Source organism: Glycine soja, chromosome 19, assembly GCF_004193775.1.
Source record: "Glycine soja cultivar W05 chromosome 19, ASM419377v2, whole genome shotgun sequence".
NCBI lineage: Eukaryota > Viridiplantae > Streptophyta > Magnoliopsida > Fabales > Fabaceae > Glycine > Glycine soja.
In genome coordinates, this window is record NC_041020.1 from 37,907,905 (window position 1) to 37,930,054 (window position 22,150).

A 22,150-nucleotide genomic window follows, 5' to 3' on the forward strand; every position below is an offset into this window, starting at 1 on the left:
TTTGTTTTTAAGTCAAAATAAATTTAATACTTATCCTAAAATATCAATATTAAATGTTATTAAAGGCGTATTTAATATGTTAAATATAATAAATATTAAAGTATAAAATATTAGTAATATGTTAAAAGTTTAAGATACATTTAATACTTTTTGTTTTAGAAGTCAAAATATATTCAATACTTATCCTAAAAAGAAAAAGGAGGATTTTCATAATGATGATTAAATCAGTCATGAAGTTCTTTAAGTTTATTTTAGGTTACAATTTGATGATAAGTAATGTTATGAAAAAAAAAAAAACAGAAACGTGATAAAAATTATATAAAAAATGAGTCTCATGACTTTTTAAAGGTTTTTGAGTTTTTATGCCATGAAATATTTTTTATACAATTTTCAAATTGTTTATGTTTTTTCCCAACATTAATTGATTTCGTATAACATAATTTTATTGGACAAGTTTGACGGATTAAAACAATAAAAAATTCAAAATTGTACTCCAAAAACATTTGCCATTATTTTAAAGATCATTTTATAATTTTTAATAAATAAGACTAATTTACCTTCTAAAATAAAATTAAGAAAACATGTGAGTAATTTTGTACCAACAAGATCAGGTATAACGTTACCTTGCTTTCAGAACAAAAAAACTTGAGTAATTTTGCCTGAAATGTTTTTTTTTTCTCTTTGGAAATCATTATACCGTTAATTTTACAATTTTTAATAAACTAAAATATGTAACCTATGCCATGCACAAGTTAAATATTGTTTTTGAATACTTTTGTAAAACACTTTAAATATATAAATATTTTTCAAATAAAATGTATAAATATTGTTTCTCAAATATTTTATAAAATACTTTAAATTACAATATAACAATAAAATTAAGAGAACATGAGAATAATTTAGCCTAAAATGATTATTTTCCTATTTTGAAATCATTGTACCGTTAGTCAATCGTACGGTTGTGGACAGAAAGTGAGGTTCACGCTCAGTGAGAGCGCGTAGAACACCCATCCGATTTAGGTAGACACGAAGATCCAACGTCTACATACCCAGGAGATTTGGGCTAAGCAACACGTCTTTTCAATATATTTTAATCATTTTTAGACCTAATTTGTGATCAAGCAATCAATGATTTGACTAATAAGTTTACTACTGTATCCAAATCCATAAAATAAATGAAATAACATTACTATAATTTTTTAAAATTAATTAATAATTAATGCAGCCAAGAGTAATTAATTAATGAATTACTACAATTTTTAAAGTTTAATAAAATTTAATGAAGTCAAATTAATTAAATTATTACTGCAATTTTTAAAAATTAATTAATAATTAATTGAGTCAAATTAATTAATAATTTAACAAATTACTACTACAATTTTTTAAAATTAAATACTAATAATTAATGCAGTAAGAAAATTAATTAATTAATGAATGAATGGCGTCACCATTTTAACTCCCACCTTGTGAATAAATATTAAATTTCTGTGCCTCAAAGTTCCACCAATCAATCATTCATTCACTCCAAGGAGGGATCTCTCTCTCTCACTCCTTCTTCTCTCTCCTCTGGCACCCCTAAAGCTTCTTCTGTTCTGTGCAGGTGATCCTCATCTGGGTTTCATTCGTTTCCGTTTTGCTCTTGTGGTTTTGCATTTTCTTTTTATGGAACTGGGTTTCATTCAATTTTTCTCTTTGGGTTAAATTCTATGTTCAATTAGAGGTTTTGATGATGCCCCAGATTTTATTTTGGAGTTTCGTGTCCTGTGAATGATGCCTTACCAATCAAACAAGTAATTGTTTTTGTGGGGTGATTTGTTTCGTGTTAGATTAGGATTATTGAGATTCTCGGGGTTTCATTTTGTCCATAGGGTTTTGCTGCTGTGGTTGGCTCTCTCTTTTGTTTCAAAAAATAGGTTTTTCGATTTTTAAGTCTTTTTTTTTTTTAAAAGAAATTGGTTGGCTGAGAAGTGATTTTTTATTTATTTAAATCTTGTATATATCTAGGGTTTTGTGGTAAATGAGATAATTCAGGTTCGGGAGCTCTATTTGAGTTGTTGTGTTTTTTTATAACAAAAATCTATTTGGGTTTTCCCCCCTTGCAATTGGGTGTACAAATTTTCTAACTTTCTCTTCTTTGGTATGTATAAGTGTCTGCGAAGGTGTTAACCTTAGATGTCTGTGTGTGTGTGTGTGTGTGAATTTTTGTTGATTATTTGTTGTGTAAAATGAGTTTGATTCACAACTTATTGTTGATTATTTGTGTTTTGTTGATTTCTCATAGAGAATAGCTGAGAAATGGATTAGTGGTTTTAAAAAATAATGGACTAATTTAGGTTATTTGAGATTCTTGATTCATGTCTTGCCTTACAATTAACACTGAACGGCTATTTTACAACCAATACTTCCCTCTAGTGCTGATTCTATTGTATTTTCTTATTTGAATCCCATGTTTGTGCATAATAATTTGATACAATTTCCACTCATCCGTGATAAAAAAACCTCTGCAGGCAGTTTTTCTTTGGTTTGGTTGCATCCTTTGATCTGATCAGCAAATTTGAGAATTCAGTTTGGGAAGGGCCATTCCTCTTTAGTGCAAAACAGATCGCAGGTGCCTTTGTGCTGATGGTAAGCAATTGTTTTTGCTCATATGACTGGTGCTATCTTAATACAGATAATGTGTCATCAACCTGCCAGTTCATTATTCAATACTATTATTTGTCACGATTGTTTAATTCCATTTTGTTGGGGTGTTTAACATTCTTAGATTGTTATATGGTGCTTTTGTTTTAGGCCACTAATGAAAATCTTCCACCAAATGTAATTAAGCAACTTGCCAAGGAGTTGAAAAATCTTGATGAATCTCCTCCCGAGGGCATTAAAGTTGTGGTAAATGATGATGATTTTTCGACAATATTTGCTGACATTGAAGGCCCAGGTAAGTAACTTTTATGTTTTTTGTTGTACGATTGAGCACTCGGCATTTGGTAATTCAACCGGAGTAGTATATTTTTTCAGCTGGAACTCCTTATGAGAATGGAGTTTTCCGAATGAAGCTGTTGCTGTCCCATGATTTCCCGCATTCTCCACCTAAAGGTGTGTTTTAGACTCCCCATATGGACCATTTTATAATCTTCTATTTACATTATTGAGACAGAATCATACTGTTAGTTTTTTTCTTGAATTTTAACTTGGTTATTCTTTTCTTTTTGAAACTTTTTCACTGAATGGAATTTTTATTGTTTATATAACCAAATGACATTTATATTCCTTATAGAATCACACTCTAGTCTTTTGTATGTTGCAAAGCTGTGAAACTTATGAAGCCATTGAATTTTAATGTTGTAGGTTTTTTCTTGACTAAGATTTTCCATCCAAACATTGCAACCAATGGAGAGATTTGTGTCAACACACTTAAAAAGGATTGGAATCCTAGCCTTGGGTTACGGCATGTTCTTATTGTAAGTGCAGTAGTATTCTTGATTTATCATTTTATTGAATTAAGTTTTGCTTGATTGGTCTGTGTTTATTAATATTGATTCCCATTTTGAACAGGTTGTTAGGTGTCTATTGATTGAACCATTCCCAGAATCAGCTCTAAATGAACAGGCTGGCAAAATGCTGCTTGAGAATTATGAGGAGTATGCTAGACATGCTAGGTAAGTTAAGCCAATGATGGTATTTCTGTCAATTAATTTCTTGTACTAGAATTTTGAAAATTTAATGTGAAACTTCGTGTATTTACCAACTTTAGAATCTTACTAATGAGTGGCTGAATGGCTTTGCTAAGGAGCATTTTGTTAGATGCTTTCAATTACATAAAAAGACAAGTATTAAATAGTTTTTTTTTAATATATATGTTCCTTTTCATTAGCATTCTCCTTGGTTTAAACCCTGTTCTGGAATCTTGTATGGCAAATGAAACTTGAAGTAAGAACTATGTTGAGGCACCCCCCCTCCCCCCTTTTAATTCAAATAACAGATTGCTTTCTTCATCTGCCGCACATCTATATGTATCTACGTCTGATCTTTATTACTTCATTTAAGTTACCTTTCTGAGCTTCACTACCAGAGTGATTGTTTGAAATCATGGTCACCCCTGGTGTTTGAGAGAAAGGAGTCCATTCTTCCTTGTTTCCCACATTGCGACACATGCTGAATATGTTCCCAGCCGTAGTATTTATCTCAAACAAACATAGTTCCTGTACCTCATCGGAGCTGTGTTTCTTTAGCTGCTCAATTTCACAGGAGTTGAGATGTAACCTGTAGGACATATAATTCCTTATGTTTTTATGGAGGAGGCTACTCTGATTTTGATTTTAAACTGGTGTTTTTTGTTGGATTTGATAAATTTTCTTGAGTTTGATAAACATTTGATAATTTTTTTGAGTTTGATAAACATTTGATAATTTTTTTTTGAGTTTGATAAACATTTGATAATTTTTTTTTGAGTTTGATAAATGTTTCTCCTTGCTATTCTTACCTTACTCTACCTACTTGATTCATAAATTCCCCCCCTTATGAATGAATTGAGGAGTGTATCATTTGTGGCATGCAGGCTTTACACTGGAATCCATGCAAAACCAAAGCCCAAATTCAAGAGCGGAGCTATATCCGAATCAACAACTGCTCTGAATGTTGATCAGACCAACACCTCTGTGATTAGTGGTGACATCAAAACCACACCGGCGAGTGCTGCATTGCCAGTGCCAGTGCTTGCAACCACCACAACAAGAGGAAATAATCAGGAACAGGCAGCGGCTGTTAATGGTTCTTCTGCTGCTACAGTCATATCTGCTGCTTCTGCACCACCAAAGAAGGAAGGTGGACAAGCAAAAGCTCAGGCGGACAAGAAGAAGATAGATGCCAGAAAGAAAAGTTTGAAAAGATTGTAATAAAAATCTTCAATCATTGAAGTTTTTTATTTGTGTTTTAGTTTTACATTTTGATAGAGAAAGAGGGGAGGGAGTGGGGATGTGGTCTCCTGGGTTCAACATTTGCTTTATAAAACGAGTGAGGTATTTTCTTTGGGAGTAAATGGATGAAATTGAACTTCTTGTTGTCTTTGAACTTGTGCTATGCTCTTTGCTAAAATATTGAACTTGTCCATAATACACCCTTATTACTGGCCCTTAGATTAATCAATTCTGGAATGCAAATTGTTCTGGAATGCAATATTGATCTTTTAGGGAAAGAATGCTCTTTCAGTAGGTGTTTTTTAACATAAATTCTGGAATGCAAATTGTTTGTGGTTTCTTCCATGTAAAGATTTCAGGAACTATGCCAAACAATTTTGGAAGTCTTTTGGGAAAGAACTTTGAAAATGGTGACATCAACGGCGCCTCCAACGGAGAGTGACGAAGACACCATCAGGGGATGTAGGAAAGGGAGGGAAAGTACAGAAAAGTGGAATGAGAACTAATAATAATGATGTATGGTGGACCACTCCTGAGAACTAATAACAGTGATGTATCGTGACACCTTAGTCTTCGTTTATTTTTGGATTCAACTCATTTATGAAAAATGTATGTTGGATTGGGATTGAAAATTTTCTTTTGTGATCTTGTGAATTGATTTAAGCTGAACTCTAGTTATGAACAAAAATCTAGCTGAATGTGAGGATTTTAAGCAATTTAAAGAAACATTGTTTAAAGAAATTATGTCATTTTTCCTTACTTCAAACAATTTAACCAGCTTTTTATTTTACTTTAACAACTATAAAAGGTTTATTAAATGAATAAGTTTAACTAGCATTTTTATATTAGTGGGACTTCATACAAAATATCGTTAAGATACTTAGATTCATGTTAGATTATTTAAAATCATATTTAAATATCATATGTGATTTTAAGTAAATGTTTATTTTCTATTAAAAAAATATTCTCGGTAATGGATTTTGAATTAAAATAATTTTAAATAACTTTTAGGTTGTATAAATTTTTTTATCCAAATTTTATTGATCAAATAACTTAATTGGTCCTTTATTTTTTTAATTTGATTCTTTATCTTTTAAAAAATTTATTTTAATCATTGTTTTTTTTAAATTGTTTCAAAATAGTCCTTTCATCTATCTAGTGGTTAATAAAATATATTGAGAACTAAAAACCGCTATAAAATGTAAATAAAAAAATTCTTCAACTTCCTCCCATTCTTTCATTTTTTTTTTCTCCTACAAGAACGATGAAGGTGCCCCTAACAAAAATAACGACATGTTTATAGATTCAGAACTCAGTTTGGTCCTTTATCAAATTTTTCCCTTCTTCTCTTTCCACTTCTCATCTCCAATCCTCTTCATACATCAACAACAATCAACTCGAAGAGTCTCCTTTAGAGAAATTATAAAACAGATATAAGAAAACAAGAACAAATAAATCAGAGAAATTGAAAAATAGATTCAAAAAATCATATCCTCTGCGGGAAATTACAAAACAGATCCAAATGTCCATGAAATTGGAAACCAAAAATTGAACAAATAAAAATAAATATAGAAATAAGTTAAACTTGAATTTTAACTTCAACCCAAACAATGACAGTCCAATTTCAACTTCGACCCTCCCAAAAGAAAAATTCTACAACGACCCACAAATGAGGTACACCATGGACAATAAGGTTTGCAACTGTCCATGTGTGTTTACAAGAAAATAGAATATGTGATCTTAAATTTGGGGGAAAAGGAGACTTAAGGTTTATGAAGGATGAAATTAGTTCTCCTTATTATTTGTTTTGCGGCAGCTAAAAGCCGTCAGTATCTGGATTGTTAACGTGTTAACCTTAAATTGACGAAAGAATCATTTTAAGGATTAAAATTAACTTTTTCACACATAAAAAATTAAACTGAATAAAAAAATAAAATAAATAATCAAATAGATCGTTTGATCAATTCTATTATCAACTAAATTTTGGAATAAAAATATCTAAATGTATATAATTTTATTTCAAAATTAATTTCATTTAAAATTAACTTTACAAATGCTCTGTAAAAGGTGTATTTGGTCTTTTTCAATAATCGTCCCTCTTGTGTGATATAAGTGGTTGAGACATGATCCAGCATAAGTTTTTTTACAGTTCTCTCCGGTCTTTTTTTATCTCTCTACTTTCTCTTCATTTCTTCATCGTTTGTTTTCCTTTCTATCTTTTTTTTTTCTTCGTGTTTTTACTTTTAATTTTTCGAGCTGTAGAGGCAGGAGAGAATCAAAAACATCAAAGATTTATTATTTAATAAATGAATAAAAAGTAAGTAAGAAAGAAAGATTTATCATTCGAATGAACAGAAGAAAAAAGAAAGAAATACTAATAAGTAAAAGAAAAGAAAAAATCACAGAAATTAAAACTTTTTTATATTTATCAAATATTCGTATTTGTTTTTATTTAACTGAAACACAAGTATTAATCGATTTACAAAGCACCAACCAATCATCAATCGGATCTCTACTTGTGGTTGTATCACGCTTGATTATGAATAGAAAAAGAAATCGCTTGCTTGGTTATCAAAATAAAGATGATCTCTACATGTTAATCAACCAATTTTCACAAAATTGTTGTGAGTAGGTGGGGTTCTACAAAGTTGACGATGCCTTCTCCATCCATTCACGGTGATTTAGTCAACAAGTACTCAAGGTGGAGGAGGGTATTTGTCTTCTCAAGTTCTTGGACTTTAGAAGAAGGGTAAATTAGTTCAATATTTATTGGACCATGCCTGCTACTTCTGCATATGTATTCTGCATATGCTGCCATTCTGTTTTAATCACTTTTTGTAATCACTTTTTGTTATACAGTTAATTCTGTTATAACTATTCTGTTTGTAGTTTCCTACTGTTCCTCTTATATATATTTGTGTATAGTTGATGACTAGGGGAGATATAGCCTTTGTAAACTTTCTTGTAAGTTTATCAATATACTGATTCTGATTTTGAGTTTTTCCTTAGCATCTTTTTGTTTCTTTCTTCCTTCTTGCTTTTTCATTCCAAGTTATTACAAAGCTTATAACTTCAATATGGTATCAGATGAACAATAACCTCTATGATCCTCTTCCTCAATGGGCCTATGATCTTCTACTTTGTCTATTCTCCCATTAGCTTTTCCATTTGGATTCATGGCAGCACCAATTAAAGATTCAGTCAAGATCCCTCTCATCCACTGTTTCTACATCATTCGGATAGCCCAGGACTCGTCCTTACATCCCAGCCTCTCGACCACAAGAACTACACCACATGGAGCCGTGCAATGATGGTAGCTCTTTCGCTGAAGAGCAAAGTGACCTTCATCGATGGATCCCTCCCGATGCCAACCACAACCGATCCTACATATGCTGCATGGACTTGTGGTAACAATCTTGTCATTTCTTGGCTTTACAATTCTGTTTCTAAAGATATCATTAGCAACATCTTGTTTGCCAACACGGCTAAGGAAATTTGGGAAGATTTGAAAAGACAATTTTCCCGAAAGAATGGTCCAAGAATTTTCCAGTTGAGAAGGCATCTAATGTTATTACAACAAGGAAGTGATGATGTTAGTACCTACTATACCAAATTAAAATCAGTCTGGGAAGAACTCTCAGGCTATAAACCAACCTTCCAATGCAAATGTGGCGGGTTACAAACTCTACAAGATTACACTGAATCTGAATATGTTATGTCCCTTTTAATGGGCCTAAACGACAGTTTTGCTCAGGTCCAAGGTCAAATTCTCCTCTCTGATCCTCTTCCTCCCATTGGTAATGTCTTTTCTCTTGTTATTCAAGAAGAAATACAAAGAGAAATTGTTGTAAACCACATACCTTCTCTAAACTCTAATACTATGGCCTTTGCTGTCAACTCTACAACCAAGAACCCTACTAATGGTAAGAGTAGGAATGCCAAGAAAGAGAGACCTCAATGTGCTCATTGCAACCTGCTGGGTCATACAAAGGACAAGTGTTACAAACTTGTTGGCTATCCTCCAAATTACTTCAAGAACAAGCCTCAGCAAACTGTAAATCAGGTAACTGATCATGATGAGTCCCCGAGTCATGGTGCCACAAATACTTTGTCCACTGCCCAATGTCAACAATTGATTAGCTTCTTGACAAAACAATTGAACACAGAGAACAATTTTGATACTCTTGCCACAAATGTTTCAGGTATCTGCATGAACACTAGCTTTGATTTCAATGAATCTTGCCATTATTGGATTCTTGACTTATGAGCAACCTCACATATATGTTGCTTAAAAGAACAATTTAATTCATTTAAATCTTTACACGATTCTCATGTTTTATTACCTAATTCCACCAAGGTAAAGGTTGAAGGGATACGAAGCATAAAACTGAATGATGACATCTTCCTGCATGATGTGTTCTTCATTTCATCCTTTAGATTTAACTTGTTGTCCCTTGTGTCTTTGATAAATGACAATTCTTTCCAATTTACTATGCAACCTAACAGCTTTGTTCTTCAGGACCTCAAGACATTGAGGAGGATTGGCACCGCTAGGCAACATCAAGGATTACTTCTTTTTGATTTCCCTAAATCTTCCTTTCATGATACTAGTATACAATCTTGTAATGTTGTTACCTATGAAACTTGGCACCACAGATTGGGCCACATACCTATACCTGTGTACAAACTGATTTGCAATAAAGTTCCTCTATCCTCTATTGATTCAAAATTTCACTGTGAAGTTTGCCCTATTGCCAAACAAAACAGATTAGCTTTCACTAACCAAAACAACTTTAGTGATGAATTGTTTGATTTAATACATGCTGATATCTGGGAACCCTTTAGGGAAGCTACCTTTGATGGATTCAAATTAAATATTTTTTAACTTTAGTAGATGATAAATGTAGGTTCACTTGGATTTACCTTCTTAGAAATAAATCTGATTGTCTCTCTATTGTACCATAATTTTTCTCATATGTGGAAAACTAATTTCAAACCACCATCAATTGGTTCAGATCTGACAATGCAAAAGAGCTTACCTTTTTAGATTTCTTTTCAAAGAAAGGTGTCCTACACCAATTTTCCTATGTGGAACGCCCACAACAAAACAATGTTGTAGAAAGGAAACACCTCCATATTTTAAATCTTGCTCGAGCCTTGTTGTTTCGACCTTATTTACCATTAAAATTTTGGGGTGAATGTGTTAAAACTGCAGTTTTCTTGATGAACAGGACCCCTAGCCCCATTTTGAAAGCCAAGTCACCTTTTGAGATTTTATATGCTAAACTTCCTAACTATGCTGATTTTAGGACCTTTGGAACATTATGCTATGCCTCCACTCTAATATCAAGCAAACACAAATTCTCACCTAGAGCTATTGCAGTTGTGTTCCTTGGCTACCCTCAAGGATATAAAGGCTACAAGCTTCTCAACCTGTCTATTAAGCAAATCTTCATATCCAGAGATGTCAAATTCTTTGAGAATATATTCCCTTTCAAAAACCAACAGTCCAACAATAGTGACAGAGAGTTTCTTGACCTCTATGTCACCCCTAATCTCCTAACCTCCACTAACTCAGCTGATACACCACAACATACTCCTCAACCTGCGAAGGTCTACCAGAGTTTCAAACACTCCAAAATATCTTACTGATTTCCACTGCTACAATGTAACCAGCACAAACAAAGTCACCTACCCTATACATCATCACTTAGACTACTCAAAACTTTCTGATTCACATAAACACTACATTTTCCAAATCTCAGAAAACCATGAGCCGCAAACTTACAGCCAAGCCATCAAGCATAAACCATGGCAAGAAGCCATATCTGCTAAGTTGATGGCCATGGAGCTCAATAACACTTGGACCATCGTCCCATTGCCTCAAGGGAAGAAACCTATCAGTTACAAATGGATTTTTAAGCTGAAACTGAATTCGGATGGGACAATAGCAAGACATAAAGCTCGGTTAGTTGCCAAAGGTTTTACACAACAATATGGGTTAGATTTTCAAGAAACCTTTTCACCTGTGGCAAAAATAACTACCTTAAGGTTGCTGATATCTCTAGCAGCATCCAATGGTTGGCATCTAGCTCAGCTAGACATCAACAATGCCTTCCTCAATGGGACTCTTTCAGAAGAGATATTCATGAACATTCCACAAGGCTATCAACATAGTGTCACCAAGGGACCCAATCCACCATTAGTTTGCAAGCTGAATAGATCTATATATGGACTGAAGTAGGCTTCAAGATCTTGGTTCAATGTTTTCAGCAATGCTTTACTCAGAAGTGGATTCAAACAATCTAAGTATGATTACTCATTGTTCACTAAAGGAGAAGGAGATAATTTCACAACAATTTTGGTTTATGTTGATGACATTATCCTGGCTAGCCTAAGTCAAGCCATGATATCCAGAACCAAGTCCATTTTGAAAGAGCACTTCAAACTCAAAGATCTAGGAGACCTAAAAATTTTCTTAGGCCTAGAGCTATCTCGATTAAAGGAAGGCATTTTCATGTGCCAAAGACATTACACATTGTCTATCCTTGAAGATTGTGGAATGCTTGCCTGCAAACCTTCTTCGATTCCTATGGAAGCACATAACAAATTGACAGTTAACTCAAGAACAAAGCTTGCTGATCCAGGATCTTATAGGCGACTCGTTGGAAGGCTTTTGTACTTAACTATATCTAGGCCAGATATATGTTATTGTGTGCACAAGTTTAAGTCAATTTGTCTCCAAACCCTATACAAACCACATGCATGCTGCTAACATGTTACTTCGGTACCTTAAACACACTACTGGTCAAGGTATTCTTTTTAGAGCCAACTCAGACACAAAGTTACATGCATATGTGGATGCAGATTGGGGATCATGTCCTGAAAATAGAAGATCCACTACTGACTTATGTATCTTCTTAGGGAATTCCTTGGTTTCCTGAAAAGCCAAAAGACAAAAGACAGTGAGTAGATCCTCAATAGAAGCAGAATACAAGTCCTTGGCTTTTGTCTCTAGTGAAATTACATGGATTCAAAATTTACTCACTAATTTCAATATCAAAATTCCCTTTGCTGCTGTCTACTGTGATAACCAAGCAGCAATTCATATTGCTTCCAACCCCACTTTTCATGAGAGGACAAAACATTTAGAGATTGATCTACATTTTGTTAGGGAAAAGGTTTCTCAAGGAGTTTTGAAGCTCATGCATATAAGAAAGTATCACCAACTTGCAGATATTTTTACCAAAGCCTTACCTCAAAATACCTTCCTCAGTATCATTGCCGCTGGATATTGATAACATCTTTCTCCCATCTTGAAGGGGGGATATTGGATCAAGGCCTGCTATTTCTGCATATGCTGTCATTCTATTTTAACTACTTTCTGTTATACAGTTAATTCTATTATAACTATTCTGTTTGTAGTTTTCTATTGTTCCTCATATATATATATATATATATATATATATATATATATATTTGTGTATAGCTGATGACTAAAGAAGATATAACCTTTGTAGACTGTTTTGCAAGTTTATCAATATACTGATTCCGAGATTTTCCTCAGCATCTTTTTGTTTGTTTCTTCTTTCTTGCTTTTTCATTCCAAGTTATTAGAAAGCTTATAACTTCAATAATATTGGAACCCAAGTGCTTAAGGAAATTCGATGTTCTAGATTAGTGCAACAATGATGCATTTATTTTAGGTCATTACGTTACTCAATATTCTACGTCAGTGTGTTGTTTTTGGATCATTTATTTTTATGTAAGTACATAAAAAAATCTAATATTTTACGTCATTATCTCAGTAAATTTAATGTTTTACGTCAATAATTCTTTTTTTGTGTGTTTTTGTGAGAGTTCTACAACCATTTATTTCTCTTCTACCCTATTTCTTTGCCAAACCAAAAAAGAGAGATGCTTTAATTCCAATATATATTAATCCATTTTAAGTTTTGTTTACCAGCTCATTTCTATCAAAATAATGTTGAGTTGTTTTGGGAGTTACTACTTCAAAAGTAATTTGGAGAGGCCTAAAAGATTGTCACAGCCTCACAGGATACTGTTTCATTTCATTTTAACTTATTTTATTCGTTAAGAAAAAAACCTCAAGTGTAAAACATTGTCCAGCTCGGGGAAAAAAATGAAAAAGTATCGATTATGCTTTTGTCTTAAAAATGACCAATTATAACTTTTAGAGAGAAAATTAAAAAATTTAAGTAACTCAGTGCATGTATTTTTTATAATAACCTTAATTGTTAGTTTTAATTAACAGTTAAAATTTATATTTTCGTTTAAATAATTTTGTTTTTATAAAACTATCTGATTGGTAAATAGTCAAATTTATACATAAAAGTGTAAGTGGTGATGATTTGGTCCTTAAAAATGAAAATATAAATTTAGTTTATAAATATATAAAAAATGAAACAAATTAATTGTGTAGAAATCTAATAACAATTAGTTCTTAAATTTTATAATTTATTGTTAAATTATTTTTTAAATATTATTAAATTTAATGATAAAATGATCTTAAAAATTTAAGACAAGACTAATTTGTTGTATTTATTATATATTTAGAAACAAAATTTGTATTTTCATATTTCAAAAATTTATTTATTATGATATAATACTTTTAAGAATGAATTTGATTATTTATTCTAATAAGACTCAATTTAGCAAGGAGAGAAATTTTTGACTTCTCGGAAATCATAGGTTAAAAAAATTTAATTTTACATATTTTTGATATACATCTTAAAAAATAAAATTCTTAAAAAAGTGACCTCTTCTCATAATGTTTTTTAATTAGTTTTTACGAAAATTTTCTTATAAAAAGAATAAAAATATCATTTTTTTGAGTTTTATTTTTCTTATTATAATAAAAATATTATCTTATTTTTATTAAATGATATAATGTGATGAATAATAAAAATAATCATAAAAATATGTTATCTGTTTAATTCTTACAAAATTTATGTAAAAAAAATTCCAATTATTAATCAAACAAATTTTGTTCGGAGTCCAAGACAAAATTCCTTTTGGAAATTCCTTTTCCTCGTGAACGATCGGCTCACTCTCGCTCTCCCTAGATCGCGCACTTTCGCTCTCCCTCGTCGCGTGCTCGTTCTCGCTATCGTGCTCTCGCGCTCTCTCGGATCTAACTCTGGTTCGTTTCTCTCACTCAAACTCTCTTTCTCTCTAGTCTGATTAGGGTTCCTAGGGTTTGATTTCCCCTGTGTGGAGAGTTCTAATACTGTCAGTAACGTGAAGGCATTATAATATTCAGAAGGAGTAATCAACCCTCCACCTTGCCCTTAGGCTCTGTGATTGCCATCTCTACTTCACTTGAATCCATGTATATTTTTATTTGAGTTATTATTATAATAATTTCGCCCTTTTATGTGTATTAGATTATAAGAAATTGCAATTTCTCTCTGCTAGTATGTTCTATTAAGTGATTTATTACAAAATCTTAATTTTGCTATACTTGGTGGAACTTGTGTTGGTCAAGGGTGGTTTTGTTCTTGATCTGTCTCGTGCTTATTTCTTCAGTTATCTCTTGTAGTTGTTTCTATTTCATCAATTATCATGGGATTAGTGGTTGCAGATTATGATTAATAGTAGCTATGTGCATCAGATTATAGAAAACTCCAGGGTAATTGTTATTAGTTGAACCACATTCTGGCTGTTGTTTTAGCCAAGTTCATGAAGACTTCTTCTTTTGTTTCAATTTTTCGCATGATTATTGGCCACACTTACATTGACCAACAATTTATGATTATGAGGATATTCTGTTCACGTCAACTTTGTAACTAGCAGTGTCATGGCTGAGTAGACATGTAGAACATCACTGATATGGTGCCCTTGGAACATGTTACTATTAAAAGTTTATTTCAATAATATGCCTTTGTTTACTCCCTAGTCCTTATCTTGATTCGTGACCCCTCTAGATGCCTTTACAGATGGGGAGTTTCTAATGCCTTTTACCATATTTTGGCTGGAAAAGCTGCTGTCTTTTGCATTTTGAACCATTTATAGCAAAAAAAAATAATATTGGCTTGCATGTGAGTAGGTAAAGACAATAGTAAAAAATTCAGTTGTACCCTGATTTTAGTATTATTATTGGGAAACTCTTTCTCTCTTTTTTTCTTCTTCTTTATCTTTGTTTGGTATACTTAAAATCATTCAACTATTAGTCCTTTTTTTCCACTAAATAAATTAAATAAAATTCCTGAAAGGATGGCAGTTATGTTTACAAAATAACAACTGCTAGTTAGTTATTTATTAGAATCTGTAGGATGGAAGTTATATGTAGCAAATTTGGTCACAATTATACAGTGTTTGTCTGGAAGTTTTTAAGGGATAAGACCAAACAAGCAGGGAGGAGTCTATTCATTTAAAATCTGTTTTGCTATTAGGAGCAGAGTTGGATTGAAGTTTATTATATAGGGATGCAGGTTCTGGTTCTATTAAGTATATTAAGTGGTGATGGTTTTGCTACTTTCAGGGGTGCTGTTATTCTTGTTAAAGGGCCATCATGGACCTTAAGTGTATATGCTTAAACTTAGAAATGTTGTGGTTGCAGTTTTTGTGTAGGCAGGGTATTTATTCTGTAAACGGATGAAAGTACCTCAAACACTAAAATTAAAACAGTGGCCTGTGGTTCTGAAATAGGAAAAAAGTCTTAGTTTAGGTGAGAAAAAATTGAAATGTTGATGAGGGATTGGGCCCAACAATAATACTTGCACTTGAACCAATATTGAGGTTATATCTATCATGGTGAATGATTGACAAAATATTTCACCCTAGCTAACAAAGTGAGTCTCTAACACAGGTCAACAATTAGGATAATCACAAGCCATAGGAGAGAAGGGTGGTAGATTTTAACAACTGTCAAGGAAAAGAGACAGAGTGAGAGAGAGAGAGAGAGAGAGAGGGAGAGAAGGGTGGTAGTTGTCACATGATTTCCGACAGTACAAAAGGGACCAGCCGCATCTGTTTCCATTATGTAGGTTTATTACAATTTACTCCATTTTGTTAATCTATGCATTATCTTCTGAAGCATTTTGGATTTATTTATATTTGTCCATGCTTTTAGTGCCTGTGCAGTTGAGTGTGCAACCAACCCTGATCGTGTTTTTTTACAATTTTCTTGTGTCATATCCTTTGTTTATTTGGATAGGAATGTCTGTCATTGATGTAGTCTTTTCCATTTTCTTTTGAATTTTGACTTAGTTATTTATTCTTGTGTTTTGTGTAGTGTAGTCTGTAATCATGTCAGGCAAGTATATTGTTTCTGCTATTCTTGGATCATTTGGAGTTGCATGGGTTTGTGATTATTATGTTTCAGAAAAAAAGCTATTTGGAGGTAAGTTGTGTTTTCCAGAAGAATTTGCTTTGTAGCTGTTGCAGCAGTATGTAACTGCTAACTTCTTTCTTCAGGTACTACCCCTGGCACTATTACAAACAATGAGTGGGCAGAAGAGACTGACAAAAAATTACAGGCATGGCCTCGTACTGCCGGTCCACCAGTGGTCATGAATCCCATAAGTCGCCAAAATTTCATTGTGAAGTCTCGCCCTGAGTAATATTTTTTGTTGATTGATTTTGAGTTAATTGGTGCACCTTAGTCATGGGATATTTTTCCATAAATGATGATAATGTTTGAGGTAAAACTCTTGCAGTTTAATTAGTGTTTGGATGTTTAAACATGTGAATGTTTACTTGCTAAATAAAATGTTACTTAAGATTGACTAATGCATATTCATGTATTCAAATTCTATGTTTAGTCTTTACCTTGGTATGAATGGGAATCAAGGCCTAAAATTATGTTTAGCAGACATGTGCAAAAATTTACTACTAGTGGTTTATGTTGTGATTCTTTGTTTCCAGCAGTCAGTTGTATCTGCTACTATATTGGGTGCTTTTAGGCAGTGTCGTTCAGTAAGAGAATCCTCTTTTGGATTATCTTCTGTGGTGTTGAATTTACTGTTACAATTTGCCGGTAAATCAAATGTTACTAAAGCAATCCTGAATTCAAAGATATGTATTTTGGATTTAAATTTTATAACACGTCATTAACCTTATCAACGGGATATGTTACAATTTGTGGACTTGTCATCATATCAGGGTGGGGGTACTATGAGAGTAAGTTTCAGCTTAGCATGAACTACTCTTTAGTGGTAAAACTAAACGTTGAAAACTCATTCTTAGTATGTAAGGTTATGTGGAAAGAAAATTCCTGTTTTGTTTAAATTATGGCCTTTTTGCTGAGTTAAGAAATTAAAGTGTTTGGGTTGCAACTAGAGAACATCATTTGACATTTTTGGTAATGTCATGGGTTTTCTGTTTGGATAAATGTCATTTCAGCAATTATGGGCTTCAGGTAAATTTGTAGTTTAGGGTGTACAAGGTTCTCAAACTCGAAGCTTCAGGTAAATTTGTGAAAAATTTAGTAAACTATAATACGTAAACTTCACGTAAATTTGTGGAGCATCCCAAATTGACAATAAAATTAATTAAAGAAATAAAGCATAAACGTACCTTAACATTTTGACCCAAGTATTTTTACACTTAAATTAGCTCTTGCTTTATTTTGTAGTTTGACAAAAAGTGAACAAAACAAATAGCTGAAAACAAATATATTGCGTGAGTTTACTCGGCTTAAATATTCAACGAAATTGATTTATTTTGTGCGTTTCGAGGGCAAAATATCCTGACGTGTAAAATTGCCATTAGAATTGAGACTTAACAAATGTAGAGTTTAATTGACTTGTATGTGTTTAACAAGAACTGAGTTAACACACGAGTTAATTCGTTTGTTTAAGTTTACTAATAGCACATTCGTAATAATGTAAAGACTTGAACGTCAAAGTATTATAACCTTGGGAGGGAGAGTTTTATGGTCTGTAGTCTTACTCGATTTGAATAAAATTGTTTCTAGTAAAAAAATACTTTAGATTTAGGTAAAATAGTAATTTTGAATTTAAAATTGATTGAGTTAAAACAATTTTAAATAATTTTAATATTTAAATAATTTTTTTAATTGAGTGTTATTAATTGTTTGCTTTTAGAATTATAAATCACTTAACTTTAAAATTAATTTTAATTAAGAGCATGTTTTGAATTGTATTAAACTCATTATCACAAACTAGAGACTTAGGGATTTTGAAACGCTAACTCAAACACACTCGTAAGATAGTGCTGACGTTTGAATCAAGCTTCTTTCACAATTGCAAGTAGCCATATACATCCACATCAAAGTATCAGTCTGTAAGTGTTGTTTGACTATAATTATTATGACTTTTATTTTGATAAGTTATAACTTTGAATAATCACCCAACAGTTAAGGGTAAACTAATGATATCAACTTTGGTTAGCTTTTAAATTTGTATCTTATTTTGGTTATATAATTGAGATTCAAATAAGTTTTTAATTATTAATGAATTTATAATTATATGGAAGTTTATTGAGAATGAATATTGGAAATAAGTTGATTTTCATTCACATTTGTGAGCATTTTTTATTTTTATGTTTTTTAAAATGAAACTAATGATTACAAAATGATAGAATTTCCTTAATGATTTTTTTAGTTTTATATTTTTATATGTTGCACTTCTAAGCTTTTATTTTTAACAATGTAATTGGAGAAGAATATATATATAATAAAATAATTATGAAAAAAGTAATAACTTTATTTAAATAATAAAATTTATAAGTGAAAAGAATAATTATCTTATTCTGGGTAAAGGATTTTATAAATGAAAGAAATTAATTATTCTATTCAACTACACAATTTTAGAAAGATTCATTATTTTATCAAAATAAAAAATCTTAAAAATTTAATTGTTTTATTCAAACACAAGATTTTGAAAATGAAGGAATTTAATTTCCTTATCCAAACAATAAAATTTAGAAAGGAAGAAATTTAAATATAAGCTATTGAAATTCTTGTAATTTAAAATTCCTTTGAATTGAGGGTGAGCCCTGGTGCAGCGGTAAAGTTGTGCCTTGGTGACTTGGTGGTCATGGGTTCGAATCCGGAAACAGTCTCTTTGCATATGCAAGGGTAATGGGCAAAGGGTAATGGGCAATGGGGTACGAAGTTTTTTTTAAAATCCCTTTGAATTCTAAAATGCTCCATCCAAACTCACACTAAGGTCTATATATGGTTACTTATTAATATTGCTTTGCCTATATTAAAAGGGTAGCGGAGGTGAGAATGCTGAAGCGGAAGCTGGACCAATTACGAATATATTTTTTTGTTGTTGAAAATAATGTTAATATAAATAGTGAAAATGTTTCATGGAGGCGTGAAGAATGAAGTTAAAATAAGTGGATCTAATGTAAATTGAGTACTAGAAAATGAAAGTTGTGAATCTAATCATAAGAGTGGTGATAATTTTAAGTTTGAATATGAGCAAGAAGAAAATATCATGGAGGTAATGGTAATGATAAGGTACACATTCGGTCATTCAGATGATAATAGATAAGGGTATTTGGGCAAGCCATTTGTTTGACATACTAGTGGGAAAGTCACATTGGAAAGGGGAATTTTGTTTGCTGATGTCTATCATTTTAGAGAAGTTCTTAAGGGCTCTTTTATACATGAGGGATTTCAAATTCTCCGACTAAAAAAATGAGAAGTCTAGGGTGATAGCTAAATGTACTGTTGAAGATTGTCTATAGTAAATTCATGCTTCTCTTTGCCCAGATGGACTGGCATAAGATCAAAACTTACAATGTTGTACACAACTACATAGACAAACCAAAACTAAGGAAGCTACTTCTGCTTGGATTGCTCAACAACTTAAAAGCATACTTAGATAGGATTCTAAAATATCATATGCTGAAATAAAGGTAGAGTTGATGGAGAAGTAGGGATTGGAGCCAAATGTTAAGGACAGTCATTGATGAAAATTAGGGGTAAAAATCTTATAATGTTTATTCCTCTTCAGTGAGTTGTTTCTAAAATAAATCTAGGAAGCATAGTAAAATTAGAATCAGAACTTAGAATCTATAAGATCCTAGAATTCAAAAAGGTGGTATGCATGTTTGGATGCAATGAAAAAAAGGATTTGTGAGAGGATATCAACCATGGTTTGGAATAGATGGTTGTCATTTCAAGCGTCCTTAAGAGGGGTTCTTCTATTTGCTAGAGACACAGTCACTTGAGACAAAAAATTAGGAGCAGAAGAAAGCAGAGTTGAATAAACATCAACACTTGAGACACAGTCACAACAGAAACTAGAAAACACCATTCCAACACAATTACCACTAGCAGCAGAGCTTTCCACTATAAGATTGAATTCAAAGCAATCAAATAAAAATTTAGAAAGAAGACAATAGTGACATTAGGCAAGGACTAAGTGTAGTTTACCAAGCGTCAACATTGTCATTTTTTTCCGATCAATTAAGAATTTAGTGGAGATGGTGTGCCATCACTTGGCCATCATGACCTTAACGAACTCCTCGTAGTTTATTTGGCCGTCGCCATCAACATCAGCCTCTCGAATCATCTCATCAACCTCTTCATCAGTGAGCTTCTCCCCAAGGTTGGTCATCACATGGCGGAGTTCAGCAGCAGAAATGAACCCATTCTGGTCCTTGTCAAACACTCTGAACGCCTCCTTCAGCTCCTCCTCAGAATCAGTGTCCTTCATCTTTCTGGCCATGAGGTTCAAGAACTCGGGGAAGTCAATGGTGCCATTGCCATCAGCATCTACTTCGTTGATCATGTCTTGGAGCTCAGCCTCTGTTGGGTTCTGACCCAACGAACGCATAACGGTCCCAAGCTCCTTTGTTGTGATGCAACCTGCAATAAGGTCACACATCATGTACACATCAAACAGAACCTCACAATTTAGCATATGCTTACAAGTATTAATCATATTCATAGGGATAAATGCCACATGTTTCAATGGCTTCTGCAATCTGCAGAAAAATCTTCCAAATTAGTTTTGATTATGAATTTTCTGATCCTTTCTCTTGTATTAAAAAAGAATAAGAAAGAAAAATCTTATTTTGTTTCTTTGGTAAAGATTGCTAGTATTTTTCATGGAAGACAATTTTTATTAGCTGCATATTTAAGACTTGAACTCAAACAACCTTGTCAGTCTATCTACATGCTCTGATTATTTCATCCTTTAAAATATCTCATAATTAAAATATTGTTAAATATTGAAAAAATAGGACTCTTTTTTTTCACAAATAACGACTTAACAATTAAATATTAAATATTGTAAAATCTATAAAATTTATCAAAACTAAGCTTTGGGTATGTTTGTCTTTTATTTTTTGAAAACAATAATGTTTTTCAGAAAAAAAAATCATGAAGTTGAAAAAAAATACTTTTAAATAAGCGGACTTTTATGTTTCAATATAATATGATCATAGGCATGATAAAGACCTGAAGTTCTTTCTGGTTGCAATCATGTTATATTTGGGGTATTAATGTTAGGATGAGAAACAAAAAAGAAAGCAAAAACATAAACAAAATAAATAAATTGTTTTCTTTAATCTTTTGTCTTGAGACAGAAGTACTATAAACTCATATGTAACAAGTTTTGTTCTGGAACCGGAAAAACATAAAAACTGCTTAACAAGACAGAAACTAGCAAAAAATAACAACGATACATTTATTTTATAAAAAGGAAAAAAGATCTAGAGAAGGAAGGAGCTAATTATAATTAAGGTGGTGATGGTAATGAAATAAATATGCAAAGGTAAACTAAAAAAGATGTGCAAAAAAAATTTGATAAAGATTCCAATCCCCCCTATAAAAAAAAATTAACAACTAATAAGGAAAGAAGAATAAATTGAAGCATACCATCTCCATCCTTATCGAACAAACTGAAGGCTTCCTTGAACTCAGAGATCTGTTCATCGGTGAGTTGATTTGCCATTGTGATTGGAATTGATTGCTCTTTCTTTTTTTGAATGGGTTATTTCTTTCTGCTTTTCTGAAGAAAGAGAGAGAGAGAGAGAGAAACGAAGAAACTGCGAAAAACAGCGTTTTGAATCTTAATCCGACAAAACCTCCCCTTCTTATATCGATGCCACCAACTTCCTTACCATAAATAAAATTGACTTGTTTCCTTTTTCTCCTTTGACCCTTCAAAAACTCCTCCCAAATCATCAGCATACTAAATTTACCATTAAGGCCCTTATTATACGAGAAATTGCACTAAAAAAATGAAAATATTCTCTTATATGCAACTATGCAAGTTTGGCATCAATCA

General features: G+C 32.2%; 3 protein-coding genes across 4 annotated transcripts; 2 read left to right on the plus strand and 1 right to left on the minus strand.

The window, feature by feature from the left end:
• Positions 1 to 1,469: 1,469 nt before the first annotated feature.
• On the plus strand, positions 1,470 to 5,142 carry LOC114400692 (ubiquitin-conjugating enzyme E2 22-like). The gene is made up of 7 exons (XM_028363271.1): positions 1,470 to 1,600; positions 2,508 to 2,625; positions 2,791 to 2,935; positions 3,016 to 3,093; positions 3,346 to 3,458; positions 3,553 to 3,656; positions 4,556 to 5,142. Exons 2-7 carry the CDS (start codon positions 2,623 to 2,625, stop codon positions 4,890 to 4,892), a joined length of 780 nt encoding a protein of 259 aa, XP_028219072.1. The 5' UTR covers positions 1,470 to 1,600; positions 2,508 to 2,622; the 3' UTR covers positions 4,893 to 5,142.
• An 8,780-nt stretch (positions 5,143 to 13,922) lies between these two features.
• LOC114398450 lies at positions 13,923 to 16,745 on the plus strand. Of its 2 annotated transcripts, none has more exons than XM_028360646.1 (3): positions 13,923 to 14,076; positions 16,171 to 16,278; positions 16,353 to 16,745. In XM_028360646.1, exons 2-3 carry the CDS (start codon positions 16,185 to 16,187, stop codon positions 16,496 to 16,498), a joined length of 240 nt encoding a protein of 79 aa, XP_028216447.1. In that variant the 5' UTR covers positions 13,923 to 14,076; positions 16,171 to 16,184; the 3' UTR covers positions 16,499 to 16,745. The 2 variants fall into 2 exon arrangements, with proteins under 2 accessions (XP_028216447.1, XP_028216448.1); XM_028360647.1 differs by having other exon boundaries at positions 13,924 to 14,076; positions 16,176 to 16,278.
• Positions 16,746 to 20,093: 3,348 nt separating this feature from the next.
• LOC114398950 (calmodulin-like) lies at positions 20,094 to 21,996 on the minus strand. The gene is made up of 2 exons (XM_028361042.1): positions 21,739 to 21,996; positions 20,094 to 20,724 (listed from the first exon to the last, which is right to left on the minus strand). Exons 1-2 carry the CDS (start codon positions 21,812 to 21,814, stop codon positions 20,351 to 20,353), a joined length of 450 nt encoding a protein of 149 aa, XP_028216843.1. The 5' UTR covers positions 21,815 to 21,996; the 3' UTR covers positions 20,094 to 20,350.
• Between the last annotated feature and the right edge of the window lie 154 nt (positions 21,997 to 22,150).